Genomic DNA, 14,849 nt, shown 5'->3' with positions numbered 1-14,849 from the left:
ATCACCATCTGGTGGGGAGTTGGATCCGATGGTAGGGCCGACGCCTGGCAGACCCAAACGTACAGTGAGGGTGTGCTGGGAATGCCTGGAAGAACCCTTCATCCAGGAGATCTTCAACTTCCACCTCCAACACAGCTTTCAGCACATCCTGAGGGAGGCTGGGACATGGAGTCTGAATGGGCCATGTTCAGCACCTCCATTCCATGAACCCTGTTTACAGTAGTGACACAGTTCTGCTGACCTCAGCTGGGGACATCGTCAGACAGTGGAAGGACCACTTCAAGGATCTGCTAAACTCTGCCTTCACACCTTCTGTAGTAGAAGCAGAGCCCTGTGACAGGGACAGGCCTGCCCATCACCCGAGCTGAGGTCTCCAACACTGGACCAGCTCTTTACCCTCTACAGTTGTCAGTTTATATAAATATATATATATATATATATATATATATATACACATATATATATATACACACACACACACACAATAGAAACTATTTTTTTTATGTCTGACTGATCCCTTTTTAATCATGAAAAAACTAGGGGTGGGCAAGTTAACGCATTATTACCGCGTTAACACATTCATTAAATAACGCCGACAATTTTTTTATCTCACGTTAACGCCGTTTTATTATTGTTCTGCCTTTCAAGCAAGTCTGAGTTGATTTATACAGACGGACTCTTATTTTGAAACTCATGCTTTTATTTTGCCGGTCCACACACCGGTGCTGTGTGTATGTGCAGCTGAGAGGAGAAAACCGGCAAACTTTACAAGTAATGCTGATGTTTAAGCTAATTTGTTTATGCAAGCAGTCGCAGATGGGTTACTAATTCTTTATGCAGGCTCATGCTAAGTTTATGTAAATTCATTGGTTGTGTTTAGGTCTAATATGCCAGCCTTTGAACTAACCATTACTTATTTACGATGTGAATGTTGTATTAGCAGTCATTTTATCTAAATGCTAACTTGAATGGGAAAATCCATAGACACGCTAACGATTAGCATTTACAGGTTAGTTAAAGATTTAATACGTCTTTTTATTCAGCAACAAAGGTTCACATCAGAGATATTTGATACTATTCATTCTGACAACAACTGAACATAAAATACTCACAGGCAAACGTTTTTGGGGCCATACAAACAGAGTGAAAGAAACGTGTTCTTATGTCCGAACTGACTACGGTAACACCAAAAGGACAAAACATACGTTAGTGCAGCTTATTCTGACCACTTCAGGGCCCCTTTTGCTTGCTTTAAACAACTGAACATCACATATTATTGGGCTTATTAGTATTAGTACTTATTAGTGGGCTTAAGACTCCTGTCAGTCACTCACAACTGTAAATACACTGGTGGGGACATAAACGTGTAAAAGTAGTGGTCTTTTACATGGACATTTTCATTTTAAATGTCTTCAGATGGTGGGGGTGAGAAGGACACAGTTGTTTGGAAGCACTGACGTGCAATTATTTTTATCACCGGAGTACTTCCAGTCTGGAATATCACTGAAAGGCAATACATGCTGTTGATGTGTCCCCCCCAACAACTATGCGATTAATCGGGATTAATCGCAGAAAGCCATGTGATTAATCGCGATTAAAAATTTTAATCGCTGCCCACCACTAGAAAAAACACTTTGAATTTCAAATTTTGATTCTTACATTTTAAAACCCTTGTTAACTTATAACCTCTTCTTTTTTTTTTTTTTTTGTAACCAATAGTCATATCAGAAAACCTTACCCTGATAGAACAGCTGATGAGGCCGTCTCTGTTGTGGACCTTCAGAACTCTTTCAAACAGTTGGTTCCGTGCTGCCTCGTCCGTTGCCATCTGACCCTCCAGCAGGTCCACAGGCTCCGAAACCCCACCTGTGAAGTCCACCAGGGCATCTGCTGTGTTACCCCCATCCAAAGCCTCGTAGCAGCCATACACCCTGCAGGAGGATGAAAAAAGTCCAGACTGGTTTCACTGGTGTAATGGAGAGTGGTTAAATAACTGGGCATTTAATATCTCACTTCAGTTGGAATTTCCAAGGGGTGTTATGCAAATAGATGGTCCTACAAGCAATTGGCAACAACAAAACCAGACAGCTGGACCATTTGTAAATTAAATATATCAAATCTGCCAATGTATGTACACTGAACAAAAATATAAATATGTAAATATTAGAAACCAAACAATTTTTATTTTAGTCTTGCCTTAATATTCAAGCAACAGAAACATGATTAACACTGAGGCTGTTTACATGATCATAAAAGTCCGATAACTGGGAGTAATCAGATAATTGTAATAATCAGATCTGATGCATTTACATGCACTTAGGAAAAACAGATAATTAAAGACCCTGGTTAAGACCCTTCAGTCCATTATCAGATTTCTTTTGGAGTTTGTACGTACATAGTGATGGTAGAATCAAACCTCCTGTTATTGTCTTCTGCTCACATTTGACTATGTCACTTCCATTTTCTATGATTTTCACAGTTTTACACATGCATAGATGTAAAAAAAATAAATACATCAGATTAACCTGTATACATGCAGGAAGACAGAGTATTGGGGAGTAATCCAGGTGTGTTAATCTGATTTATTATAATCAGATTACTGCTGTTATCTGATAAAACAGATCAGATTATACTGTTTACATGATCACTTAAATAATTTGATAACTCCAGAAATCAGTTACTGATTGGAGTATTAGTGTGCATGTAAACAGGCTCAATTTGAGTTCACAGGACTCAGTACCGAGTGTGTCCACCATTGGCATTTTGTAAAGCAGTTCATCTCCAGAGCACAGAATTCACAAGATCGTCAATAGTGTCCTGTGGAATGTTGTCCCATTCATGCGCAGCTTGGAGTTGGTGCATGTTTTCTGGAACCGGAACATGTCTGACCTGCTGATCCAGAATATCCCAAAGGTATTCACGACTTGTGACATATATGGTATTGTGACTTGGAACAAAGGTGCATATTTTGAGGTGGCCTTTCATTGACCCTGGTCCAAGAAGTGCCTGTGTTTTGGTCACTCTGACTGACCAACTCAGTCCTTTGCTCTGTGCAGCTCAGGGGTGAGAAAAGGTCAATGAGAACTGGGCAAAATGAAGTACCACCATAACTGAGCAAAAATAAACCATACTGTACACCGATAAACATTATTTTTGGGCATATTTCATTATAGGTCACTAACTCATAAAGACCTAGTGCTAATTTGTGCCAGTTCCAAAATATTTTTTTTTCACTACATTTAACTTTTCTTAGGTGATTTATCACCATTTATTATGACATTATCCTCTATATTTTGCATTTTTTTGTGAACATCAGGTATTTTCCTATAATTAATTTTCTGTTCGTGTGGATGTTCATAAAAGCTCAGATTAAAGTTGAGGGTTATTATATCAAAAACAGAGAAAACTGAAGAAAAAAGTGACTTTATTTCAGCAAATATTTCATTAACTGAACATAAACCCAGTGTGTCCATCCCAAGGTTATTATCGTTAACGAAAACTAACGAAATGATGAAAACTAGAATAGAAAAAACACTTTTGTTAACTGAAATAAATAAAAACTATAATTAAAAGAAAAAATGATAACTAACTGAAACCGTATTGTGTGTTTACAAAACTAACTAAAACATCTAAAAAAATTATGGATAAAATTCCCTTCGTTTTTGTCTTTCTCAGTGTCGGACTGATTCGAAATTTATTTATTTTGCTCTAGCAATTTTAGCTAGCGGCACCATACGGTACTTCACGGTCCATCACTTGTCCTATAGAGTCGTTTCTGGTCCCCACTCTACCTGGAAACACGCAGACTAAAGTTGGAAGAAATCAGCAGAGTCCTGTCTGGGATTTATTTGAATACGACAGAGAAGAAAAGATATGAAAAAAACTAAAACTAAACTAAAACTAAGCATTTAGAAGAAAATGAAAACTAATAAAAACTAGTAAACCTGCTCTAAAAAGTAATCAAAACTAACTGAATTAGAGGAAAAAAAAGTCTAAACTAAATAAAACTAAACTATAATGAAAAATCCAAAACTATTATAACCTTGGTCCATCCACTGTCATTGATCCGACTCCATGGGTTTTACTGGCGAATCAATGTTGTAGAAGATGACAGTGTTTCCATGGTAACTATGGAGCCTCTGAACATCAAAATGGGTCATATCTGATGACCATGAAAAGATGAATAAATGTATTTTCACCAGTTATTAACATGTACTGATAGGATTAGTGGATCAACAGGTACAGTTTAGATCAGTAGATACTTTTGGGTCTTTATGGGTTAACTTAGCATGTTTGGTTTGTGCGTTTACATTTTTGTTCAGTGTGCATTTGTTATAAACTTTCTTTATATAAAGGTTAAAAAGTCAGCTTGACAGAAGATAAAAGAACTGTAATTCAATACAAGTTTGTGTTTGTAGAATGCCTGTGGTAGATACTGACTTGGCGTAGGCCTTCTCCACCAGGGCGCTCCAGAACTCGTTGCTGTCATTGGAGTGGCAGTAGACCAGCTGGTTGTCCACTGTCGGTAGCCTGTCATCAATCACCACATCCACCCACTCACCAAAACGCCAAAATCGGAAGTGGAAAATTCCAGCGTATGAGTCTGGCTTCTCCGGGTCCCACTCCTGCTCCTTCCAGTCTGGAATGACCTGGGAGGAAGAGGAGCCAAACAAACCGCCATCAGTGCATGGAGCGTAAATAACATCACAGTGGACTACCTGGGACAGACAAGCCCCTATGTCTGCTGATGCATTTAGGATTAGAGGACACATTTATCACCTGGACTCCCTCCCTCCCTCCCTCCCTCCCTCCCTCATAAATCCAGGTGTAATAGGACATGGGTGAGAGGTAATAACCGTTTGACTGCACTGTGCGTTTCAGCTGCCTGAATCTGCTCCACTCCTACAACCTCCATAACCCTGCCTCCATTTTGTGAGTTGTCGTTATATTAGAGGAGTAGAATTACAACACATTCACAGGTCGCATAAAAACACAACAAACAGCCACTGAAAACCACCTTATGAGATTAGAACAATTACAAACACAAAATGACACAGCAGTGTGCAAAAAAGCAGACGTCTAGTAGATTTAATGGCATTAATCAGGATAAATAGAAAGCACACTCATACTAACTTTATTCCTTTTTTAATTTAAGAAGCTTGGACTTCTTCTAACTTCGTCAACTCAAAATATGTCTTTAGGGGTATATTACCATGATGGAACAGAAAAATCATTGTTATCTCATAAGAACATCAGCATGATAGCTATGCTTAATTGGATACTGATAATCCAAGGTAACCCACAACAGCACTTTCCAATCACTGTGGTACTTCAGCCAGCAAACAGTGGACTTGTAAGACAGGTTTAGAGTAAAAGGTGAAAGTGTCCAGTGTTACAGGAAACAAAAAACAAAAAAACAGCACAAGTCAAAGGACAAAACAAAGTTTATAACTGTGCATTAAAACATTCATAAAACAAATGACAAGAAATGCAACTTACAAATAAATCAATGGGGATCAACAAAAAGAGGAAGGGAAAAAAAATGGAATGAGGATCCACAGATAACATGAAGTAATGAAGGAAGGAATTCAACAAGTATGACCTGACCATGAACTAAGGGCAGGGGTGTGGGAAATGTGGGGAAACAGGTGAGTATGGGCAGAAACAGGAGCAAAAGATCTAAACTGCAGGAGAGAGTGGAAAACTACTGATGAGAGACGTGACAACACACAGAGAAAACAAAGACACACACACACACAAAAAATACAGGGGGCGACATCCTGGGACTTCTGTTTATTCACATTTTCAATTCATACATTAAACATCTAAGTGCTTAAGGGACAGATCTTCATAACATGCTGAGAAAATGGCTGGACTATAAACAAAGCAATGCATAATTACTACTGTTGGCGATTTAAATATTTTGTGTTCAACCAGTGAACCCTAGTTTCAGTGTTGTATTGTCTGCTGATAAAACAAATAAAAATAAAGTGTTAAAAAAAACATCTAAGTCAGTGTTTTTCAACCTTGGGGTTGGGACCCCACATGGGGTTGCCTGGAATTCAAATGGGGTCGCCTGAAATTTCTAGTAATTGATAAAAATAAAAAACATACTAATAAAAAATATATGGTGAGTTAAGAGAGACAAACATAATACATAAAAGACATGACAAACTCTGAAGCTGAAAATGAAGCACTGTGGTTCTGTTTATCTGTCAAATGTTCATTGTGGTCAGTTTCAGATGCTGCAGCTCTTTCATAATTCATAGTTTCAGTTCTAGTTTGTTCAGTATTAATTATCAGCCTTGTAAATCACAGCTGGACTGACTGTACATATCCTGACCAAGGAAAAGAAAATTCTCACTTTGTGCTGTAATCTACACCTGGATTTACTGCCTCTGTCCATAATAATATACATTACATAGCCTAAATGTTTTCTAAAATTAACATTTATTTGCAACATAGTAGAGTAAACTATTACATGATCAGAAACAAATAAATTTTAGCTAAAAAAAGTCTCCGTTTTGGATGTCTGGGGTCGCCAGAAATTTGTGACGTTAAAATGGGGTCACGAGCCAAAAAAGTTTGGGAACCACTGATCTAAGTGGAAATGTTGAAAATTCCATAAAATCTAGAAATATCACCAAAATATATTTTGTTTGTTATAGGTGTGGAATATGGTGTATTGAGAACAAGTGAATGACATTAAGGTTAAAATTATATTAACAAATAAATAGTGACTGAATCTAGGAGCAAAGAAGAGACTGCAACGTTTACTGAATAAATACAAGAAACACACACAGGCAACGTATTACATGGACATCACAACCAAACACCACTATGTGTGAAGAACTGCTGGCAGAGAAAAAAGTTGCTTTAACAAGAGTCTAAAGGTTTTTAATTGAGTTGCAAAAAACAATATAGAAATGAGAAGCATTAACTGTCTACTACAGATGTCAAAGCTAAGGCTTCCTTCTGGAAGCTCTAGTTTTAAATCAGCTCCAAAATGAACCGCTCATGGTGGAAAGTTGTGGCAAACATTGGCTCTGTAGATGTGATGTATGTCAATATAAGTCTTTGAAACTTATGAAATGCTTATAAACTTATGTATAAGCATTTATTTTTTATAATTTAAACTATTCTTCCCTATACCTCAGAAACACATGGGAAATGACTAGAAAAACTGAAGCAGCAAAGCTGGCAAAAAAAGATGATCAGTGACAAAAGTTTTGGCCATATGTGTATGTTACTGTATGAAACACTACCTCTAACTGGCAAAGTGTGTAGATCATGTTTAAACTGATCTAATGTTGAAAACATGCATTACTTTCATTTTTCATAATGATAATGATGAATCAAACGTTAAAGCAGAGGAGCTTGATAACATACCACATATACACGTAGCCATGTATCTGGAAAAACAGATACTTGGGTGTGCATTTTTTTTTCCTTTCATCCACATGAAAACTCCGGTTTAGATCACTGAAAATGATTATGTCGGAAAACTCTGGCCAAAGTGGAGATTTTGGAAAATTCTGTTTTCATGCTTGCATTTGTACAGAGGGAAACTGAGTCATGGGGTCCCAAACACCACATTATGTGACAAAAAATGTATCAACATCATGTGTGAGACCATTGTTTATCCTAACCCTTACTCCATGACAGCACTCTGCAGGTGGATTTATGTAGGTTTGTGTCGGTGTCGGTGAAAACATCTTTGAAAATGACCTGGTGTGTACGATGTTATTGTTGGAAACAGAGGTGGGGAAATATCTGTGTCTGTAAATACCTGGCCACCTATGTGCATACATAGTCTTAGTTATCATGGCCTTTTCACTTAATTGAAACTGAATGTGCACCTCTTACTCATTTCCATGAACCACCTCCTAACATTCACATTGAAGTGGGTAGAAATGTGCATATGTTTTCATTTTGCAAATTTTCTGAAACAGTGGAATAAACTTGGATGGAAATCTGACTATGGAGGCCTATACTATATTCTGTGATTTCAATGTTCAAGCCTCTGATGAAATCCATGCTTGGATTCTGTCTAAAATTATGTGTTTCTATGCCACAGCATGATGTGTAACAAGCGTTCTCGGCAGTATGCCATGTTGTTTGCTCTTTAAAATTGATGAAGTGTTGCTAAGCGTTGCCATTCCATGATCCCGCTGTGATTCATGGTTGTAAAAGAGCACCCAACCTCGAGGTAACCAGCAGAAGGGGACATTTATAGTGGCAGACCTGAACCCGTGTGAACATGACAGGCATAAAAAACCTGCAAATAATGCAGTGAGTGGCACCCCATGTGAATTAGCTGACAGCACTGCAGCAGGTGTCCTTGGAGGTGTCAGGGTGCACTGACTGAACAGCAGTTTGTGTCAAAGCACTCTGCAGGAGGTGACACTGCTGATGGAGAGAGTCTGGCCTCTCCAGAGGCCCGGCTACGCTAAGCAGCAACAGCCTCTCGAAACAGAGGAGGGAGGGGGGAAGGCAAAAAAACAAAGCACTGCACCACAGAAACCTCAGAGTCATTTTGTAATCCTCAGGGAAGCAATCACTCTTGCACTCTCTCTACCTCTTGCTTGCTCTCCCTGACTGCATTGTGGAAAGCAAGAGGGCAAGGGCTCTATCTATCATAGTTTTCATCTAGGCCCAGGGAAATTACACAGCAGGCGAACTCTGGTAAGTGACCTGACGACTGGCCGGAAACACGAATGAAAGGCACCGTAGGTTCCCTTCTGTCTGTTAACATGTGCAACTTGGGAAATAAAAGGGTTTTCCTTGCTGTCTATTTTTCTCAAATGAAGTGTCTCTTACTGTAAAAGAAAAGGGACCAACACTACTACCAAAAAACAGCCTTGGTGTTGGATTTTGCTGTATCAGTGATGATTTGTATACCAGTTAAGATTGCATTTTAGGCAAGTAAACAAGAGGATGCTCCCTTTCAAATGAAATTTAATTCATGCATGTTGCATTTCAACATATTGTGTTAAAAGCTTAACCTTAACCTTGATCAAAAGTTTCAGATTTTTCAATTAAAGTTTGGGTTTCCTGCAAAAGGTGGATGTTAAAATGTAAAAACATGAGTTAAACAAGTCTGAAATGTGACAAACAGAACGAATGCATCTCCCTTAGGGGAAACCCTTAGCTGTATTGTGAATGTCATCAGACCTGGTTGCCAAGTGCTTCTGTTCAAGGCACTTTGGGTTTAGACCCACCCTCCACTATTGTTGCTACACAGACATGCACAGATGCATACAGCGCCAGCGTGCTGGACAGAGCAACAGCTTAGAGTTCCTGATAAGGAACAAACACAAGAGAGACAAAGTGAAGACACTCGGTTTAGACAAAGCAACTGTCTAATCCAGCCTTCCACTTAGTATTGACTTCTCTTCCTGCTGAGGTATACCACCAAGCATGCCGACTGAGATGGAGCTGCCCTTCCGCCCAGACACCCAGCTGACTGAGGTGATGCGTCTGCGAGTTCAGTCCCTGCAGCAGCGTGGACAGAAGAGGCAGGACGGTGAGCGCCTTCTGAGGCCCAACGAGGCCGTCTACCGACTGGACTTCTCCAAGCAGTCGCTCCAGTTCTCACACTGGACGGTGCGATTGGCCCAGACAGGACACCTCACCATCACTGCAACCTCACAGCTCTGGACGCCCGACCTCACTAACCTGATGACCCGTCAGCTGCTGGAACCTGCAGGGGTTTTCTGGAGGGCACAGGGCGATTCTTGTGACACACCTGTCCAGTGTTCTGAAGCAGATGCTCACGAATTCGGAGAGAGAATCGCAGAGCTGGCTAAGGTAAGGAAGGTGATGTACTTCCTGTTTGCCTTTGCAGAAGGCTGTAGTCCTGAGACTATTGACTGCTCCATCACGTTTACAGTGGACAACTAAGATTTATGCCCTGTGCAGAAAACAGCTCATCTTTTTCATTGTGTGCTTGTTATGTACTGATGTGCTTTTGGGCCATGTAGAAAAGTTAAATGTAAAGTCAAGGTTAGACCAAAGAGTCAGAACAGGACAAAAAACATTTCATTGTAATGGAGCAACAAGTTGCAGAGGTGTGAACTGGCTCGTCTCAGCTCTCACATGCTGCCTATGTTTGCTCCACTGTCTTCTGTGAGTTTGCATAGACTATGTCTAGTCAGTTCCAAGGTAAAAGACTCCTGTATTTGATAAATAGAACCTTAATGATAAGCTACTCTTTATCCTGATGGTCAAGTTGTTTGCTGTCCTTCAGTTCACTGTCTTCCTCACTTTTTCATACAAAATAGGAAAGCTTGACATACAAACAATCAACAGGTCTGCCATTGTTGTTGTAGTGTGACATTCATTCCACAAAAGACTTATGCCTTTATTCACGCTGCCAACGCTCCGAAAAGTATCATCTCATCTCTGTGTTTTTCAGAACCTCGCAAAACCAAGTACATTCAAGTTTCAAGTTGTCTCAATGTGACTCATTGTTCTGAGTTTGGCTTAAGTGAAACCTGTATTTTTTTGTAACAAACACCTTCCTAGACAGTGTCATCAATTCTTGCAGAAGAACCCTGACGTCCTCTAATGGCTGAAGAAAGAATAAAGGACAAAAGAGTTGACATTTGATGACTGCTGTTACTGAATCTGTGTGTCACAAAAGCTGTTGTGTCCTATGTGTTGATGATTTTGCACGATAAATATAGCTATATCTAAATAAACTCAATCAACCAAAAAGGTCTGCGTGTGCATCTTCTTATCCAGTGTCTGAACACACATCTTCCTCTGGGTGTTGAGCCTCCCTCTGGGCTGACGAACAGCAGGCCCTGATGGGATCATCTGAGACGAGTCCCACATGAAATAATGGATGGAGACACTGTGTTTATGAATGTGTGTAAGTCTGTGTGTTTCCAGCGGAGTTGGGGTTGTTGGGTGGAGGAGCCTTCTTCTGTATCTTCTTCTATATCCATCTCCATCTTGCATGGTGACCATGACAAATAAGAAAGGTGAGGCATGGACTGGTCTTTTTGCAGACTGACTATCAGCACTTTCCACTGTCACACGGGAACAAACACTGAACTGAATATTGTGACTGAAGAGTGAGGATGGCCGTCAGATGGAGCGGAATAGTAAATAAAGTAAGAGTAAGATGTGGAGTGTTTTTAGCTTGTTGTTTTTTGTTTTTTGTTTTTTTTGTGTAACACACAATTCACAGCCTAAACCATCAAACCATTAGAGGCTTCTCTCTTTCCTCTAAAAGAAAGTTAGAAATTGATTTCATTGAAAGTCTTGAGAATGTGCACAGATGCCACGCATAGACATCAGTATTCTTTGACCTCACTCATGAAGAATGGGCCGTTTTCCTCACTACTGCCCATTACCCCGTGACGAAACTACAAATGAACAAGCCATGTTTTTGGAAGTTATAAGCAAAGCAACAACACCAGCCTTGAAGACTTTCTGTGTCAAAGTGTGCTAATGCATAAGCATACATTGTGTTGGAATTGTAAAGATCTATCAAAAGAAGATACCTGTGGAAATAATTCAGTAACATTTTTAAGTGTTTTATAAGCAACAGCTGTACTAAGACACCAAATAGCAGTGTTTTAAAGTAGCTGCTTCAGGTTTCACTGGAGAACAGTGAGTGTGACTATCAGACACCATGTATAGCTTGTTGTGATATGACACAAAGTAAAGTTAAAAAATAGGACCAATGGCCCTGTAGCTTACCGGCCAAATTCAAAGCTTTGGGAAATGTATCCAGATGCCATTTATTCTCACCCAGTTCTGTGTATTTATTATATTACAGAAATAGCCCATGTTTTGGTCATATTCCAATCAAATCTGTAAAAAATTCAAATTCCAACTTGATATCATTGATACTTACTGATTTATTGGAACAATCCACTTCCTATCTGTTATAATGGGGAAATTTTTCAAAGTCTTACCAAATCCAGAATCAGATCTGGATTGAAATAATTGCAGTGTCTCATGCTGACATCATCATACAGAAGCTGTATACCAAGTTTGAAGTCAATCAGAACTGTAGTGTGGGAGAAAAAGACGACTAAAATTTTTTCCCCATAAGAGCCCATGTTAAATTTTCCGTAAGTTCCAGATCAGAAGAAGATCCTGATCAGCATGTGGACATTATGTTTTGGTCATCTCCCCATCAGGTCTGTACTGTAGAAATTTCAACTTGATATCATTTATATTTACTGAGTTATTGCATCCATCCACTTCCTATCGCTTCTAACAGGGACATTTTTCAAAGTCGCACCAAATCCAGAATCAGATCCGGATCTAAATAATTTCACTAAATTTTGTTGACATCATCATAAAGAAGCTGTATACCAAGTTTGACGTCAATCGGAATTGTAGTTTCGGAGAAGACGACGATTGAAATTTTTGTAACAGATGACGCCGATGGACGCTGCATGACGACGGCCGGTAAGCTAAAAAAAGATGATACAATACATCTTTAACTCTTAACTATTCTAATTCCATCCTATTTGTATTAACCCTATAAACTATGTTCTAAGTCTTACTACTGGCATAAACACCTCTACATTCTACTAGTGATGTGTCGTGCTCATAAGCGTCGGCTCTAAGAGCTGATGCTTTGTAGTGACTCAGAAGAGTCCTCAGTTTTTTCCCCCTTTTGCTGCTCGGCTCTCTCACTGTCAGTGGGTTAGCACTGCTCACCGCAAAACTTTGTTTTGATTGGGCAGCATGGCAGCCATGTGGCCAATCACATGTGAGGATATGGATCATACCATGATATGAAAGCAGAGGGGGACACACGCTCCACTGTGGTGCTGACTAAGTGAGGCCGCAGACAGCGGTGAGAAGGAGAGTCCAAGTGACATACATTAAAAAAGCAGTATCTGGCTGCAGTTTATAGACATGGGAAATAACAGACATCAGAATGGTCTGATTTGGTTTTTAGGTCTGTTCCTATTCTGGTTCCATTCTGTGGATTTGTTTGCAGTGTTTTGTTAAGTTGTTTGTGTGCAATTAAAAGTTTCATTAAAATATTAAGCAAAAGTAAGAATGCTTTAGTGACAGAATAAATGCATAAAATTAGGCAATTATAAGGCTGAATACAAAAGGGTTTAATAACACTTAAACCATTCATAATTGCCAAGTTAGATAAAAATTAGATTACAAATGATGCTAAATTAAGAGCCGTATAGGAGCCGAAAGAGCCGGCTCTCTGAGAAGAGTCAAACTTCCCATCACTACATTCTACATGTCAACTCACTGGAGGATGTTGAATAATTTTGGTTTTATTATTATTTAAATGTGACCTGATTTATTTATGTACTTTGAACTTTTTCCTTCATAATTATTATGTTTAAAATCATTTTTATTCTACTGTACTCACCACGTTGCGAAGCACTTCGTAACTTTGCTTTTATTTGCAATGTATTTGAACAATTTTGCGCTAATAAGAAAGAATGTATGTGTGCTAATGAGTGACAAATCATTACAAGTGAAACCATCACGTAAACCTTTGAATCCTGAACTTTTTGCTGTCTTAACAAGCCTTTAACAGTAACTTCCTCTCTCAAACAGGCATATCACATGCTTTATGTTTATTTTAGAAGATGGAAACTGCAGAAGACCTTGAATAAAAAGCTGAATCTGGGTTAGTGTTACATCACTTCAAACATTATAGGTTATATAATAAGATCAACACTGTATTTCTACTATTAAGAGACAAAAGACAGAACAATCATAACAGCACTAACCCTACCCTTTGTGGTCTGCATGAGATAGTTTAAGGAGTGACCGAGCGACCTCCGTTCCATTTATTTCCTCTGCTCTCCATGTGGCCTTCACTTCACATATGACCAAGGGCCGAGGTGCAGACACTCACATAGGCTTTTCTGTGTGCATGGCTCACCTTTACCTGATGGACACACACCTGTCTGTTTATGCGTCACTGCTACATTTGGATTTTTTGGTCTTAATTCGGTCAATGCTGCAGGGTTTTAAGATGCAGTACAATCTAGTGGCCACTAGATGCTGGCTGCTCAAGGGACTGTGGCAGTTCACACCCTCTTATCTATTTTTCTCCTGAGAGACGAGGGTGTTATAAGTTAATAACACTGCTTCTAATGTGTGTCTTGGTGGAAATTTGGGAAATACTCTGTCATTATGCTGTTAGGATTTAAAGGGAGCTTTGGGAGTGGATTTGGTTAATTAACAACAGCCCCACTTTATCGAATTTGGCTGTGAAATGGTTGCATCACTTTAACTTGAGAACCTTGTCTTTTGCTAGACAATGATAATGATAGAAAACCCAATCCAAAACCCATCACAATATGCGACTGCGATGGCAGACGTAGTCTACAGAGACTACAGCCAAGTACAACCATTCACACAATAAATGATCCATTTACATAAACCCTTTTAAACACCATTTTAAGACACTGAGTTCCTTGCAGATAGAATTACACGGCCGCCCTCTACGTTTGTGTGCCAGTGATGACACAGTTTGAGAAGAGTGCATGTAAACAGAGGGAAAGCCCATTTGTACATATTCTCCAAGAGCAGATCGTCACAAAGCGGCGTCTCGCTAAAACTAGGCTGAGGCATCTTGTTTCAAATCCCATTAAACCTTGGTAATCACTTTGTTTCCTCTGTCAAGACAGATGCCAGGGAACACTTCAGAATAATCCTCACACCTTCCCAAACAGTGGATGAGCAGAAGAGCTCTGAGCACAGTTCCACGCACTGACCATCTGGATACAACAATCCTTAGGAGAGAACGCTGACTGATTGTTGATAAGGGGGGAGGGGCTGAGGGGCTTCTGTTGGGTTATTAGTGGATTATTTTTGTCATATTTAACAGGTTTGAA

At 39.5% G+C, this 14,849-nt stretch overlaps 1 protein-coding gene across 1 annotated transcript in view; it reads right to left on the bottom strand.

The window, feature by feature from the left end:
- capn5b (calpain 5b) overlaps positions 1 to 14,849 on the bottom strand; it is a 118,521-nt gene that overhangs the window by 30,601 nt on the left and 73,071 nt on the right. The window contains exons 4-5 of the mRNA XM_030154597.1: positions 4,441 to 4,649; positions 1,739 to 1,931 (exon numbers count right to left, since the gene is read on the bottom strand). Of these exons, the coding sequence (XP_030010457.1) occupies positions 1,739 to 1,931; positions 4,441 to 4,649 (402 nt within the window). The remainder of the gene's footprint in view (positions 1 to 1,738; positions 1,932 to 4,440; positions 4,650 to 14,849) is intronic.

This window comes from Sphaeramia orbicularis, chromosome 14, assembly GCF_902148855.1.
Source record: "Sphaeramia orbicularis chromosome 14, fSphaOr1.1, whole genome shotgun sequence".
NCBI classification, from domain to species: domain Eukaryota; kingdom Metazoa; phylum Chordata; class Actinopteri; order Kurtiformes; family Apogonidae; genus Sphaeramia; species Sphaeramia orbicularis.
This window is presented reverse-complemented; position numbering and strand designations above follow the sequence as displayed.